Raw genomic sequence first — 16,543 nt, 5'->3', positions numbered from 1 at the left:
ATTATTCCACAGATTTTGAGTTAAGTGAAATCCGTGGCTATTTCACGGATTTCTGTGAGACCAGGTTCGATGAAGCATATGCTTATTTAAACCTACCCCTTCTCCACTACTCAATTAACACTTTTTTTCCCCCTAAACATACATATTTAAATAATACATATTTACAAAAATATTTTTTTTTTAATAAATAGATTACATAAACAAATACATGAATAATTTATAATTTATGAAAACACCCGGTTGTTAAAGCCCTTCTTCCTCCCTGTACCTTGTTAAAACCATGTGTTTGTACCGCTTTTTAAACTGGATCATGCATGGACATTGCTTGAGTCTGTTCCACAGCCTCACTCCACAAACTGAAGGACAAAAACTTTTTAATGTTGTACGTGCCCGCTGATGTTTTAGATTGAACTCACCCCTCAGATTATAACCCCCAGTTCACTTCTTCCATCCCTGTCCTTTCACTGACGAGAGGCAGGTGTATACGCAAAATCTGTCCTTTACTTTTCCTTGTGGATTTTCCTCTTCTGTTTCTGTTTGGTCTCTCCCCAAACAGAAACATGGTTTCACATGACTGGCAACTACGTCCTGCCCAGGAGTGTACTTACTTCCTCTCAGCATCTGTCAGAAAGCGAATCTTGTTCCGCCGTATGCACACAGTCTACTCTCTTCACTAGTTAATTAAGGAAGGCACACTCCATCGATTGTCGCACCCTGGAGCTATTTTCCTGCTTTTAAGGTGTATTAAATGTGTGAAGCTCTGTTTTTTTTAAAGTCATAGAATATAACAATGTTATACCCAGACTCAGTGTTCCTATTGTTCTGCAGCATATCAATAGATTGTGACCAAAATCTTGTTTGTGAAGGCTTCTGCGGCAGAAAACAGATGGAAAACAGATAAAATTATAATAATAATATAATAATAATAATTATTATTATATTTTTTAATCATAAAACTTATAAAAGAATTCACTAAAAAAGGCAGACAGTCAATAATTAGACAGATATGCAAATAAATAAAGCTGTATTAAAAGCCAAACTAATACTGTAAAAGACAATAAATTCAGGTAACGCTTTATAATAAGGTGTATTTAATGTGTGAAGCTCTGTTTTTTTTTTAATCATAGAATATAACAATGTTATATTAACTCAATGTTCCTATTGTTCTGCATCATATCAATAGATTGTGACCAAAATCTCGTTTGTGAAGGCTTCTGCGGCAGAATGTGCATGTCTGTAATTGGATGACTGTAAAAGCATAAATGCACTGCTAAAGGCAAAGAAGTAGTACGCATAATATGTAATTTTCTGCTATCAAGGGTCTCCTAATCAAAGCAATAACATAAGACAGTGTTTGGTGATGTTGGGAAGTACACTGTAAAAAATAATCTGTTTAATTTACGGAAAAATACCGGCAGCTGTGGTTGCCAGAACTTCACCGTAAAAATTACAGTGAGTGGATTTTCTATTCTAAATTTAAATGTAAATATCAGCAAAAACTGTGATTTAGTCTGAATAATCCTGTTATTTTTTAGGATAATTGTGTCATTAATTCATACATCATGGTATTTCTCCACAAATTTTGCATGAAAATTTTATATTTTACCTAAAACCTGTGTGTTTCTTCCAGTTTATGACAGAAAAAAAGTAAAAGTTTTGTGCTATTCTTTGATTTACGGTAATTAAAAGCGTCTAATACAGTGATATACAATTTTTCAGTTTATGCCCTATTTCTGATGTATTTGACAGTGTTTTACTGTTATTTCTACAAACCTTTTTTACAGTGTAGTGTGGAATCATGGGAGTTATTTCCTTCACCACCACTGGCATTATTGCAGTGAGCTTCCCCTGTTAGGATTCCCTCAGTGTTCGTCGTTCAGGAGGTTTTTACCGGTAGCAGAATTATCAGAGGTCTCATCCTCTCCAAAACAAATGGACCCACTGATCCAAATCTGTAAAAAAAAATTCTGAATTAATGCACTTTTACATGAAAACACTGAGCTGTTACTCACGTTTGCTCAGCTTGTTTTTCTGAATTCTTAAGACCCAGCTCTTCAGAAAGCATCTTCTCTCCTAGCACCACACGATAATTCAAAGAATCAGAAGAAGAATAGTCACTAGCACTTATTGATGCACTAATAGCTCTTATTGCACTATACCTTGATTGTTTGTTTTTATTCTTCCTGTAAGTCGCTTTGGATAAAAGCGTCTGCTAAATGACTAAATGTAAATGTAAGATGCAAATAATCAATGTCTAAGATCCTTAATCTGGTTATATAGTCAAAAAGATCAAAAAAGTTTAGAAATGTTGTCTTAACACTGGATAAAAAGTCAATTTATAACAGCTTCTGGCTGACGATACCAGCCACCAACAGATGAATAATTGAAACAGACTGTTACCTTGATTCAAATTAATCAACTTGCTGTTGACAAATTTTTTTTTTCAATGTTGTGAAAAAGAGCAAACTCATTCACCTCCAAAGTGAGTGAAGTATGTATCCGAAAATGTCAAACTATTTCTTTAAATCAACACTATCTGCATGGCTAGATACGACTAAAGCTGCAGTATATGAGAAAATGTACAAAATGATATGAAATAAATCATTCTAGATAGATTAGATTATAGATATAGATTATAGAAAATTGCTCTTCTTTTCCTATCCTTTGCTCTGTAGTCTCTGTAGTCATTTTGTGTCTTTTTTTTGGTCATTTTGTGTCTTCTGTGGGTTTTTTTTTTGGTAATTCTGTCTTCTCATTTTGTGTCTTTTTTAGTCATTTTGTGTCTTTTTTTGGTCATTGTGTGTCTTTTTTTGGTCTTTTTTAGTCATTTTGTGTCTTTTTTAAAGTAATTTTGTGTCTTTTTTAGTCATTTTGTGTCTTTTTTTGGTCATTGTGTGTCTTTTTTTGGTCTTTTTTAGTCATTTTGTGTCTTTTTTAAAGTAATTTTGTCTTTTTTTAGTCATTTTGTGTCTTTTTTAGTCATTTCGTGTCTTTTTTTGGTCATTTTGTGTCTTCTGTGGGTTTTTTTTGGTAATTCTGTCTTCTCATTTTGTGTCTTTTTTAGTCATTTTGTGTCTTTTTTTGGTCATTGTGTGTCTTTTTTTGGTCTTTTTTTTTTAGTAATTTTGTGTCTTTTTTAAAGTCATTTTGTGTCTTTTTTTAGTCATTTTGTGTCTTTTTTAGTCATTTTGTGTCTTTTTTTGGTCATTTTCACATGGGCTTCTGTGTAAAATGGTGCAACTTAACAAGACATAGCAGTTGAAGTGATTACCCGAGTTGTTTAGGTAAGAATCGATTGGCGTGATGAGAAAACAGGAGTTGCAGTCAGAGCTGGCAGGCTTCTAGCTGGAGCTGCGTGGGCGGACACTTGCATGTAGCAGAGTGGCCTCACATTCACAAAATCATCCTGCAGACCCTCCCTGTTGTCGTCAGTGATGTATCTGTCTCAGCTTGGCACCGGCTCGCTCCACATTACAGCGGACAGACTGCCATAAAATGTGCCTTTACTGACTCCCACGTCCATCTTCCACCGCCTCTTGTCACTCAGGCTCTGAATGTGCTGAGAGTCTCCATGATAACAGGTTGGTGAAGAGTCGGACTGGCATTCACGCTTTGTGTTGACAGAAGGATAAGTGGAGCTGAAGCTATCAGCAGTGAAAAGATAATTTGCCGAGGCTGCTGTCTTTGAACTTTGAGAATTGCGGCTCACTAACGCAGCCTGTCCATCACAGCCGGTCCCTCATGAATACTGTCTCACTTTAATGGACTATTTACACTGAATGAGCAGCGTAGTACTGTATCTAGGGGTGTGCCATATCGTATCGTTCATGATAATATCGGTATATTTTTTTTGTGGTTAAAAGAAATGCATATCATGATATTGGCAGCGTTCCTACTTCTTGATGTAGTGGTTAAAGTTGTTTTAATCACAAAAAGCTACTTACTCCCTGTCGCTAAACACATGCAGCTTTCAAAATAAGAGCACAGTGTGTTAAGAGAATCCACCACAGAATTTACAAGAAGACTGTCAAAATAAGATGCCTTAAATAAAACATGCAAGAACCTTTATTCTCCTTCACAAAATGTCATTAAAATATGCCCCCAGAACACCTAAGTCAAGAGTACATTTTTTTGTATTTGGCAACTGTTAAGGTTTGCACTTCAAACTACATTTTAGATTTTTTATTATTTATACAGACTACAAAAAAATCATATTTTTCTATCTTTTTAAGTATTTCCTAATATCGTCAAGAATATCGTTATCGCAAATATAGCCTGCAATATCGTGATATTCTTTTAGGGCCATATCGCCCAGCCCTAACTGTATCCATCCTAATGAGGCGCATGTTTTCTCTGCTTTGTTATTCACATCGGCTGTCTGTGGCTCTCAGTGTGCCTGTATCCCTCCTGAGCAGTCACAGTGGTCTGCTGAGCCGAGCGCTCTTAGCCTAATACCATCCAGCACTCGGCTTTACAAATGAGGCCCATGCAGTTACCAAGGATACCAATTCGTCTGAAACATCAGACCCGTTAGAGTCCGTGCAATGATCCTCTCCAGTCCTCGACTCCTTGTCACTCTGCTTCTCCTCTACTTTACTCACGCCTTCCACTCCTGTGCTTTCATCTTGTTTCTCTCTCTCAGCGAGCAGAAAAACACAGACGAAGCGCTGAGGGGAAAACGAGATGAGTGAAAGAGACGTCGTCGGGATTTATGTTAAGGAGGGTGTATGCGAGACGGTGATGTGGATTCAAAGTATAGAAGGACACAGGGAGAAAGCAGACAAAGAGGGAAAAAGTGACAGCGGGTTGTGATGTTATAGTGGAAATTGGGTGTAAAAACAGCTTACTAAATAATTTGTATGGAGATGTCACATCCTTATATTCCATTTGAAGGGCAACCTTGCTTTCCACTTGTTTTTTACATTACGTAAAAGCTGCAATTACATGAAAATTGTCGTTACTCTGCATGCACACTGTTAACCCGGATTAGTTGACTTTACTCGCAAATCGCGTGGAAACCCGTTGCCCTATACCACTTTAGTTTTTACACAAGTTAAAACTAAATATGTTGAGTTGTATTAACATGGAACTCTAACCTTTTACCAAGCTAAAACTAAATATGTTAAGTTGTATTAACACGGAACCTTAAGTTTATTATTTATATTTATTAGTAGTGTGTACTCAAAATCATTAGCTAAAACTAGCTAATATGACTAGTTATTGATACTTATCATTTATTACAATTACTGTATTTTCCTCTCATTTAGTTTTGAATTTTTTTTAAATACCGTATGAAAAATTGTTTCAATTAAATTGGATGGAAATTAAAAAAAAACACCTCTTAATGTTCCAATGCATTTTATTTTTAAGAAAAATGGCAAAAGACAGGCAAACTTGTTATGACCTCAACATGTTCAACTTAAAAAGATGAACCTGAAAAAGGTCATTTCAAATAATTGAAACAGTTTTGTGTGGGTGTTGTATGTGCCTGTGTTGTTTGTGTGTTAAATGTGTGTGTGGGTGCTGTATGTGCCTGTGTTGTTTGTGTGTGTTGAGTGTGTGGGTGTTGAATGTGTCAAACTTACAAGAAAAAAAACCTGGATGTCCCCGGAGAATAAAGTGGTAAAACTTGACATATCTTTACATTGCAAGCTGATTTTTCAAAGTCTGTAGCTTTGGCTTTAGGTCAGTGTGGCCCAACGAGAGCAATAGCTGTTGGATGAACTGAAATGTACGCTTCATAGTCTTGGGGTAGTTAAGATGGAGTCCAAACAGAATGCACATTGCTTTTGGCAGATCTTGAATGTTGTCCTTCACAAGTTGTCCCTCAATGATGATTTTCAGCGAGGTTGGACTGAGATGCTGGGAAGATGTGAGCACAGAACCATCATGCTCAGTGAGAAGTATCCCAATGTCAAGGTCGTGAAAGGAATCATCGGCATCAGAGTCCTTAACAAAGAATAACAGAAGAACAGTCATTACATTAGATTTCTCATTTCAAAAACAACTTTAATCAATATAAGAGGTTCATGGTGAAAACTATAAGAAAGCAAGAGCTTACTTACAAAACCTGCTTTGAAGAAGTTTGTGGGGTCGTCCCCAAGGATGATAGGAAGCCCCCTGAGCTCCTTTGTCCGGATCGCAGTTGGCTCTGTAGTCTTTTGGGAATTAAACACAATAACACAAGTTAGATAGCTAATAATGATCTATGAGAAAGCTTAACCAACCAAGCAATGTTTGCATTGAATTACACAACTAATGGAGTAGGACTATGATATGAGTACATAAAGTGTATGGACCAACCCTGGTCTGTTGTGGATTCTGTATCAACAACTGCCCAACATTCCCTCTCTTCGATCCAAAAAACTCGAGGAGATGGGGAGCGTGCCGATCGATGCTCTCAAAGAATTCCTGCTTGAGGTTCTTGCCCACGATCCTGCTGAACTCCATGAACACCTGAAAAATACAGAGAACAAAAAAACTAACTCAACTGAACTATACAAGGCAGCTAAGCCATCTGCAACTTAGTGCTGAAAAACATCCATGAATGTCCACTATATAATTTAAAATGTTCAGTCTGTAAGTCATTACCTCACCTTCTCATATGCATCTTTACACAAGGATCTGGAAAAATAGAGAACAAGAAAACTTTTAGCTCAACAATGTCACTGTTGGTAATAGAACCGAACCGAGGTCAGTGTTACAGGGAAAACCAGTATGTAAACAAGCCTGTGTGTGAGAGTGAGCGAGCGGGGGAAAAGAGCGTGGTCAAGGAGGTCAAGTGTCCACAACATAAACACCTCCACAGCGCCTGCTACACTCCTTTACCCTGACAGCGGTTGAACCGATCTTCTACCGCGTAAAATGACAGAAATATATATTAAAAATAGATATTTTAAAATAAATTATGTAAAAATAAACGTAAAGTGACGGAAATATAAATGATACAACCTCGAATGATTTCGACCGGGCGCGTAACGGCCGCTCCGCCCACCGGGCGCCGCGGAACAGCAGTGTCCCAGCCGCGGCGCTCCGCTGTGCTTTCAGTCCGTAGCATTTCTATTTAATCCGCGGCCGCTCCGTGCCCGGTGGGAATTGACGCCGAGCAGAGGACGGAGCAAAACCGCGGTGGAGCCTTTACTCGCCCGGTGGAAATCCTCAGACTGTTAACACTAAGCTAACTTCAACATGGTAGCTGACACTATTTTGAGTAGACATTAGCTAGCATTAGTCTGCTATAAGCATGTATTAACACCATGCACACGTTCAAACAGTATCATTCGACAGAAAAAAAGCTGCGTGAACAATTATTTTACATACTAACCGTTCCACTTGGGGTAAAGTTGTTTCCTGGTCAGAGTCCGTCTGCCGCCGATGCCTGTGCTCGTCCCGCCAAGTGTAGAGCACCGTGGAGTCAGTTCCAAGACGCTGGCCTTATCACGTGACCAGGCACGTTTTTGAATTAGACCCCTCCCTTTTCTTATGAAAGTAAACATACCAAGTTATCTCTGCTAAACATGATTAGTGCAATGAATATTTCAGCTAAATAGTACAAGCAACTAATGTTGTTTAGTAATTATAGCAGGGTTTTAAAAAACATAAAAGAATAAGTAATGATCACTCGGAAGTTTAATTAGAAACAAAATCTGGGTTTACAGTGCATGAACCACTATGTGTAATGGAGTTGAGATCACAGCAGGAACATTATCATACAGCGGGTCAACGTGTGCTGCAGCAGGAGAACCTGGTGCTGTTTTGCAGAATTAATTACTTCCTACAATTTTTACTGTTACTGTTGGCATAAATGTGCACTTCATTGGCAGAAATCACCTTGATTTAGTAAGAATTAATTGTGCAGCTTGATTATTTATTTGTTTGCTTATTTTTCATTATTCTTTTTTGATAAAGCTGACACTAATTTTGTCCTTATGGGTGTTTTGACTTAATTAGATGCTTTATCCTTATAGCTTGTTGGGTAAAATCATTCAAACCGATGATTTGATTCCATGATCCTCTGTGAACTAAGGAATATTTATAACGCCTTGGACATATTTAACTAAATATCAGATAAATATGAAATGCAAAGAAATTTGGGGAAAACATCAGATTTTAAACCTGCTTTGGGAAAGGTACACTGTAAAAAAAGATAAATAATAGCTACTCAATAAAATTGAGGCAACAGATTGCACGCAATATTACTAATTCAATCTAACTACGTTACAAGTTGAGTTAATAACAACTATGTGTAATGGAGTTGAGATCACAGCAGGAACATTATCATACAGCGGGTCAACATGTGCTGCAGCAGGAGAACCTGCTGCTGTTTTGCAGAATGAATTACTTCCTACAATTTTTACTGTTACTGTTTGCATAAATCCTCATCACGTGTCTAACTAGAAGGACATTTGGAGAGCACATATACTACCGGTCAAAATTTTTAGAACAGCCCAATTTTTCCAGTTTTCTATTGAAATTCAAGCAGTTCAAGTCAAATGAACAGCTTGAAAGGGTACAAAAGTAACTGGTGAACTGCCAGAGGTAAATAAAAAAAGGTAAGGTTAACCAAAACTGTAAAAGAATGAACATTTCAGAATTATACAAGTAGGCCTTTTTTCAGGGAATAAGAAGTGGGTTAACAACTTAACTCTATGGAGTCTTGGGCTATTTTGTCCATTTTTTTTTATTCTTTTCATGTCTTTGTTAGTCATTTTGTGTCTTTTTTTGGTCATTTTGTGTCTTTTTTTAGTCATTTTGTGTCTTTTGGTGTCTTTTGGTGTCTTTTTTTGTCATTTTGTGTCTTTTTTGGTCATTTTGTGTCTTTTTTAGTCCTTTAGTCCAACATAAAATGTGATTTTGAATCTTTTTCTTACTTTCAAAACACTATCATGCTCAATAAAGAATTTTAAATGTTGCAAATGTGCATTAATTTAGTAGTACACTGAGACATTAAACTGCATCATTTTCAATTAAATTCTGGAAAAGTTGGTGTGTTCTAAAACTTTTGACCAGTAGTGTACCTCTGCCAAGACCACGTCCTATCTCACAATATTATTAATATTAAAGTGAGTATCCACCAGTTATTTGGATCTGCTCTAAAATGTAATGGGTTCTTCTTTGCCCCATGCAACACCCTTATTCCAAGTTTCATAAAATTTGGGCCAGTAGTTTTTTTTTTTTGTAACTTTCTTTTTATTGAACATTTTAACAAACATTTTGCATACATCTGGTTTACCTAAATCAAACCCCTCCAATGATACATCTTCAGATTACACTTGCCATCTTTCATCTTGGATCAGATATAAATTAACTTTACATTTTTATTCACTCCAATAAAATTGTGCAACTGAAATAGTAGTCATCCAAAAATTATGACTAATCAAACAGCATTTTGTTCCAGTGTAGCAAAATTTTAGAAATAAAAATAAGCAAAAAAAACCCCAATAAAAAAGCATAACTTTTCAACTTCTGTAGCTATGAACCAGGGTACTTTTCCTTCTAATGATGGTCATCTCAGATAAAGTCAGATCTAATTGATTTTATGTACTCTACCCAATTTTTCCATATTGGGCCAGTAGTTTTTAATAATCTTGTTCCAAACCAAACACATAACCTCCTTGTTGGAGGTAGAAATAAAGAAGTCATTCTTTGTAATCTCTCTCTCTCTCTCCAGTCAACATCACTAGACAGCTTGGAAAGGTTTCCCTGTGCTCACCTTAAATCCCAGGTTAATAAGTGTATGTAAGGGCATAATTTAATGACTAGTTTTGGCAGCCAGTCATGGTCCAGTAGGCAACTTGAAGCTTGTGCATATACTCTGAGAATTGACTTTTAATGAAGCAGGAGACATCCTGTTTCCAGCAGATAAACTTCTGAAAATATATATATATATTTTTTCGCACGTTTCTAGTTTTGTATTAATAGATTTTGGACTTTTCAATGACGGTAGATGATGTTTTTTAGAATCTTTAAGATGGTGATTGAACTTTCAGACACAGTTTAATTATTCAGTATTTTCCTGTCTTGAAACGTGTGTAGAGATTATCTTTGAGTTTAAGTAGAGTTTCCTGTAAAAACAAACTTCAAATGGAATTGATACAGGCGTAATCTGTCTGTTTTTCTATTTGATCATTTATCCAATCCAATCCAATCCACTTTATTTATATAGCACAATTTTAGCAAACACAAGGTTTCCAAAGTGCTGCACAAACAATAAATAGATAACACAATATAAAGAGATGTAGTAAACAATAGAACAGTAAGATGCAATAAGATAAAATAAATGAAAAATGGGATAAAAATAAATAAAATAAAATGTAAAATGTACTGCCCGCACAAAATAAAATATGCATGAATACAATAAAATAAAAAATAAAAAAGTCTATAAAAGGTCAAAAAATTAATAAAGTTAATTTTTGTCAACATATTTAATTTACAATAATAATAATTAAAAAAACAATGAAACGGCAGATCTTCCAGATTTAAGAGTTTAAAAAAACGAATATTTCATATTTATTGCATGTTAAATTACTTGAAAATTTTCAAAACTGCAGTTTACACCAATTATTTCAGCACTAATCCAGAGCTCCTAACTGCATCCACAGGTGTTGAATCCGATGGGTTGGGATGCTTTTGGACTTCCAGCAGAAAATGCAGCCATTGAGAGAGGACTGGACCCAGAGGAGTGGACTAAAAGGTAGTGGAGGTCTCACATCTGCTCTTCTGAGTTCTCATTGTTTATACATTGTGCCTTAATGTTGCTGTTGTGTGCCGTCTCCTCAGTAACATCCAGTCCATGCGGGAGCAGCTGGATAGTCTCGGCCTTTGCTTTAACTGGGACCGGGTGAGTTCAAACTGCACTCAAAAAAATAATTAAGCCAAAAACGTGGACTTTATGTAATTTAATTACATGTAAATTTTCCATGTAATTTTGTTACATAAGTTGAATGTAAAAGGTCAAATTAAATGCAATGTTTTTCTTTCATTTAAAAGTAATATAGATAAATTAAATAACTTTAATGCAAATTTCTACATAAACTTAATGTGTAAATTTACTTAGTTTATGTATACTTTTACATAAACGAGTTTATTCAAGCATCTCATACGCAAGCAGTTATGAAAAAGTTTCTTTATTAACATTAAGCACCAAATTGGGGCAACAGATTACTGTTTAGGGAACACATATTCAACATTAATTAGTTGCTTATTAGCAAGCAAATAAGTAACATATTGTCTCTTAATTAGTCATTATTAAGTAGTTATTATTGGCTTATTCTACATGGCCTTATTATACAACCAGTAAGACATTAACTAAGAGTTTTCCCTCAATAACCTCAGAATTATTGCTTATTAGTAGTAAGTAAGGAAGTTGTTGTATATGAGTTATGATCTTAATAAGCTTTACTTTGTATTGACTTTATGTCTCTTTAACTTTATATGTAATATTGAATAAACTCATAAGGTTTATGTAAAAGTATACATAAACTTTAAGTAAATTTACACATTAAGTTTTTGTAGAAATTTGCATTTATGTCATTTAATTTATCTATATTACTTTTAAATGAAAGAAAAACATTGCATTTAATTTGACCTTTTACATTCAACGTATGTAACAAAATTACATGGAAAATTTACATGTAATTAAATTACATAAAGTCCACGATTTTGGCTTAATTATTTTTTTGAGTGTGATCAGATTTTATTTGTTTTTTTAGCTTGCTCAGATTTTAGGTCTGGTTGCTCTCTTGTGCACTGTTGACATGACTCTGACTTTCCTGACAGGAAGTGACCACTTGCCTTCCAGACTACTACAGGTGGACACAGTATCTGTTTGTAAAGCTCTTTGAAGCAGGACTGGCGTATCAGAAAGAGGTAGGAACGGTCTTTCAGACTTTCTTTTGGAAAGAATAATATGATTGGTTGAGATTGGAGGTCGCTGACAGTTACAGAAATGATTGAGGCAGCTCACCCGTTACTCTTGGAAGAAAATGAATGAATTGAAAAGAGGAGAGCTTGGTGGAAGCCCTTTGATTATGTTTAATGAAATGGGACGACCTTGAAATAAGCCTTTGGTCAGTCTATTAAATCCAAGCTACTTCTTAAGCTATGCGTTTTCATTTAAATTGTGTGTGTGTGTGTGTGTGTGTGTGTGTGTGTGTGTGTGTGTGCTCATCCGCTTTTGTGTGTGTGTGGTTAACGTGAACTCAAATTCAAAGTGAAAAAAAGAATAATTCAAAAATACATGTCAAATGACATACAATTATATTCCCTTATATGTGAATAATTCAAAACTGAATGTGTCCATTTCTAATTCTTCATATATTTAGCATATTATTAACTTTTTGGTGTGGTAGTCCTAAAATGTATCCACCGGTGCAACAAAATAAAGAATGTCATTATTTAATTCAGAGAATGTTGGACAGATAAGATAGATAAGCCCAAGGCATATTAGTCATGAATATTTTTTATCAATTTACATTATTTTCAATGATCAATCAATGTAAATTGATAAAAATATTCAGATCAATACTTAAACTGCGTTGTACCAAAGATGACCAGTTCCAACACTGCATGGAAATAGTAATATTATGCAAATATTTGAGACAGAAGTGATCTTGTGTGCAGTCCACCTGCTCCAGAGATGTCTTCTGTCCTTCCTGATTCTGGAAGGACCCCTCTCAGTAATGGGGTGGTCACATTAATGCCTGTTTTATATATCGACATAATGGCGTTGCTCCAGGAGGACACCAGTTTTGCGGACAAAATGTAATGTGTCATAATAACTCTACATAGGGACCTTAACACTTATATCCTCTCGATTCATTAAGTAAACACTCGTATGACATGCATTCAAGTATTTTAATGTATTTAGATTAATTTTTCATTAAATTACAGTTGTTTTAAGATAAGTAATGCTACCTAGGACAGTTGCACCGGTGGACAAATGTCATGTTCAAAACAGAATATTTGCATAGTTGAAGAACGATACTCATTGTTTGCAGATGGATTAGATGTAGAAGAATGAACTGCATATTAAAACATTAATTTTAATGAAATATTATCAAATTTTAGTAATATTTGTCACTGGGAACACAAAAATTGAGCGTCACGTCAACCACCCATGTGTGTTCTCCAGGCTGTGGTGAACTGGGACCCTGTTGATCAGACGGTGCTGGCTGATGAGCAGGTGGATGTAAATGGGCGCTCCTGGAGGTCTGGCGCCCTGGTGGAGCAAAAGCTGCTCACACAATGGTTCATCAAGACCACAAACTATGCCAAGGTATGGTTTTGGTGTGTGTGTGTGTGTGTGTGTGGGTGCAAAAGAGAGAGCAAGAGAGAGAGAGAGCCCTTTATATGTGTATGTACGTCATAAGTGGCGTCTGAATGGCTGGCCAGCAGCCTCATGCAGGCCAAAATGAGCAGCGGACCCCTCTGATAACAATCATGGCTGACACTTCAGTAGCAGCAGCTGCATCCCTGCCTGTCTCGTTCTGCAATCAGACCCCTGGACACCATCATTTGTGGCGTCTCGCGACCAAGTGAAGAGAGACCAGTGGAGTCGGAGTAATGCCACCAGGCGGCCCGGCCGGCCGGCCGGCTGATGAGAAGCTCGGCACAAACCCTGCTGCAGGGCAGATTTACCGCCCGTGGACTTGTGATATGAATCACACAAAGACAGGCTCATGCATTTTACATGCAGAACATGCATGTGCATTATTAGATGTGTGCGTGCGCTTACACACACACACTGCACAGGGTGCTCCTGGAGGAGAAAAGGTCTTTCGTTTTATGCAGGATGTAGAAAGCACTTGACTTTTTCCCCAGACCTGTGACTTGCAGACAATTAATATTTCAGCTGGAATTAATCATTTTCTACTTTGAGACGAGATTTGGTAAAATTGCGTGAATTTCTTTCTTCACATTTTAGGGGCTGCAATAATTGTCCAATAATCTGCCTATTTTCTTTATTAGTTTGGTCTGCTCATCGCAATTTAGAAAAGCCAAGGGGGAAATATTTGAATGCCTCATTTTTCCAAGCTACAGTCCAAAACCATTGATCGATTACTGAATGGGCCACAGGCTAGGGGCCGCCTGGCCTTCACCTCCTCAAAGAGACATGCACAACCAGCAACAGACTCAAAGGGAAGAAAAAAAAAAACATAAAACATCTGCAAAGAGAGACAAAATGACTATAAAGAAATGCAAAACAACTACCATTAGGTGAAAAACAATCACAGACAAAAAATATGGCTACAAAAAGACAAAATCTATTACAAAGTGACATAAAAAACAACTACAAAGGAAAAAAAAATCAGAAAAAGACAGAGAAAGATGACTCGAACATCAACTAATCTGATTCGATCTACTTGTTAATTTAACTATAGTGAGTCATTGGCAAGTGAAGGAGAGGCAGAGTAAAGTATAGCATATATACGCAAGTTTTTAGTGTGAGTGGATTGTCATACTGTACTGAAATAAAATAGAAATCATAGCCTGTCTGGGAGGTGTGAAATCAATCTAAGAACTCCCTCTTTGCTGTGAAAAATTGTTGGAAATAATGAAAAATACCTGTGGTTTCTTATAAATGGGTTAAACATGCAGAAACACTCATTTGTCCTTTGAGAGTTTGTTGATTTGCCAGTTTAGTCATTTGGATTAAAACATCAGCTCGTCCAGAATCTTTTTTTTTTCAGCCGCTTTTAGCTGCAGCGCTGAAGTCGCCCATGCTTGTCCGTGTCAGAGGTGTGAGAGGAGGTGGAATCGGCCCACTGCGACAATGTGTTCCTGCATTTCTAATTTTCTCCAACGAATAGAGAAGTGGGAAGGAAGGAAGGAAGAGGAAGGTGTTAGGGAAAAGAAGTGAGAAAGACAGACGGAGCGAAAGGAGGACCGTGTGAAACCGCAGCGTGTCAAATAAGAAACGCTGTAATTGGACTGTGATTTCCCGTGTGTGCGTTTCTCCGCTTGCCTGTACACGTGTCGGAATCTGTTAGACAACATTAACTTCAGAAAATATTTACCCAACAGCCATCAGTTTAACTGTCAGGTTGTACTGAGACAGTTTCCTCATGAATTGTAACCATATTGTTTGTTCCAGGACACAGATGACTGCATATTATTACTCCACATGGTCACGTGGCTGCAGCAGAGTTTTCAATTTCATGCATAATCACACTTGTTGCACTCGGGCACACATGCCTGTTTCACTGCACTGACATCTAAATGATTCAGTTTGTTGTGCTTGAATATGAGCTTCTGGAGGTGTTTTGTGTCATTTCGGTACATTAACCACGAACACCTTGTGACTTGTGACTGCTTCAGAACCCTGAATCGTTTGTGTTGCTGCATTATGTAATATTATTGTGAAAACTGCACTTGATGGCTCTTTCACACACACACATGCAGTCCTTGGTTATTGCTATACCATCCTTTTTCTCTCAAGCTTTTCTTAGTTGCCATGGAGACTCCTGCCCTTGCTGTACATCTCTCAGTTGCTCCCGCTTCTGTGCCAAACTATATTTTTTCTCGTCCCGGAAAATAAAAAAACTTTCACAGCCTCTGTCTTTAAAGCCATCATTAGTTGTCTCTCACGCCTTTTCCTGTTTTTTCTTTTTTGCTGCTGACATCTTTGTTTTGCTGCGTCTCCTCCAGGAGTCTCTGCGTCATGCTGACACACATTCGCTGTCTCTGTTTCTCCCACTCTGGAGCAAATCCATAACTGACACACTCCGCAGCCATGCTGGTGATGACTATAGCCAGTGTTTATGTTTGTATTGATATCGCCGTGATGAGGTACTGCATGCTGAGCGGCACAGTGAGGGGGATTGTGGGTAATAGATTGTGACAGACTGAAAAGGAAATGGAGAGTTCGAACATCTCTGGCCTTAGCCCAGCTGTGGCTTTTTGGCCCGAGCCTCGTTGATATGCATAGCTTCCTCTAATCATGCAGAATAACTGTTGTTGTGTGTGTGTGTGTGTATATGTGACAGAGAGAGAGAGAAAGTGTGTGTGCACTTCATAGATGATTGCTTTGTGATATCAAAGAAAGTAGGGCGAGTGGAGGTCAGGATTTTTGAAAATCCCTTTGTCTGCATAATGTGACCAGGTCGGCTCTGCTGCTTTGTCAAAATAAATTGGCTAGGCTTCAAAAGAGGCCACACTGAGTTGAAGTCAATTGCATTATCCAAGACAGCTGCAAATTTATGACGAACTGGTTGCCCTCTTCTGAAAAAATGATCTCTCTTCCAAAAAATTTTGAGAAAAACTTGAAAAGAAAAGTGGAAAAGTAGTAAACTTGTGTGTTTTTTTTTTTTTTTTTTTTTTTTTTTACAATATATTTATTGACATTTTCTTACAAAACAAAACAAGATTACAAATGGACTATACACATACACATCACAAACATCCACTTCTCAGCCACAAAACATTTCATAATTCAATGCCTTATACAATTGCAGGTACATGAACTCATTAATCCTGATTTAAGGTTTACTTAACTGACTGCTTATTCTTCTTCATTGTCAATTGTCAGATCAATACCGTTAAC

At 36.9% G+C, this 16,543-nt stretch overlaps 1 protein-coding gene across 1 annotated transcript in view; it reads left to right on the top strand.

The window, feature by feature from the left end:
• Window positions 1–16,543, top strand: part of lars2 (leucyl-tRNA synthetase 2, mitochondrial) — a 64,107-nt gene that overhangs the window by 13,921 nt on the left and 33,643 nt on the right. The window contains exons 4-7 of the mRNA XM_059338408.1: window positions 10,602–10,693; window positions 10,780–10,840; window positions 11,779–11,868; window positions 13,133–13,276. Of these exons, the coding sequence (XP_059194391.1) occupies window positions 10,602–10,693; window positions 10,780–10,840; window positions 11,779–11,868; window positions 13,133–13,276 (387 nt within the window). The remainder of the gene's footprint in view (window positions 1–10,601; window positions 10,694–10,779; window positions 10,841–11,778; window positions 11,869–13,132; window positions 13,277–16,543) is intronic.

This window comes from Centropristis striata, chromosome 8 (assembly GCF_030273125.1).
Source record: "Centropristis striata isolate RG_2023a ecotype Rhode Island chromosome 8, C.striata_1.0, whole genome shotgun sequence".
Classification (NCBI taxonomy): domain Eukaryota; kingdom Metazoa; phylum Chordata; class Actinopteri; order Perciformes; family Serranidae; genus Centropristis; species Centropristis striata.
Note: the sequence above shows the minus strand (reverse complement) of the source record. Positions and strands in the feature narration are given on the sequence as shown.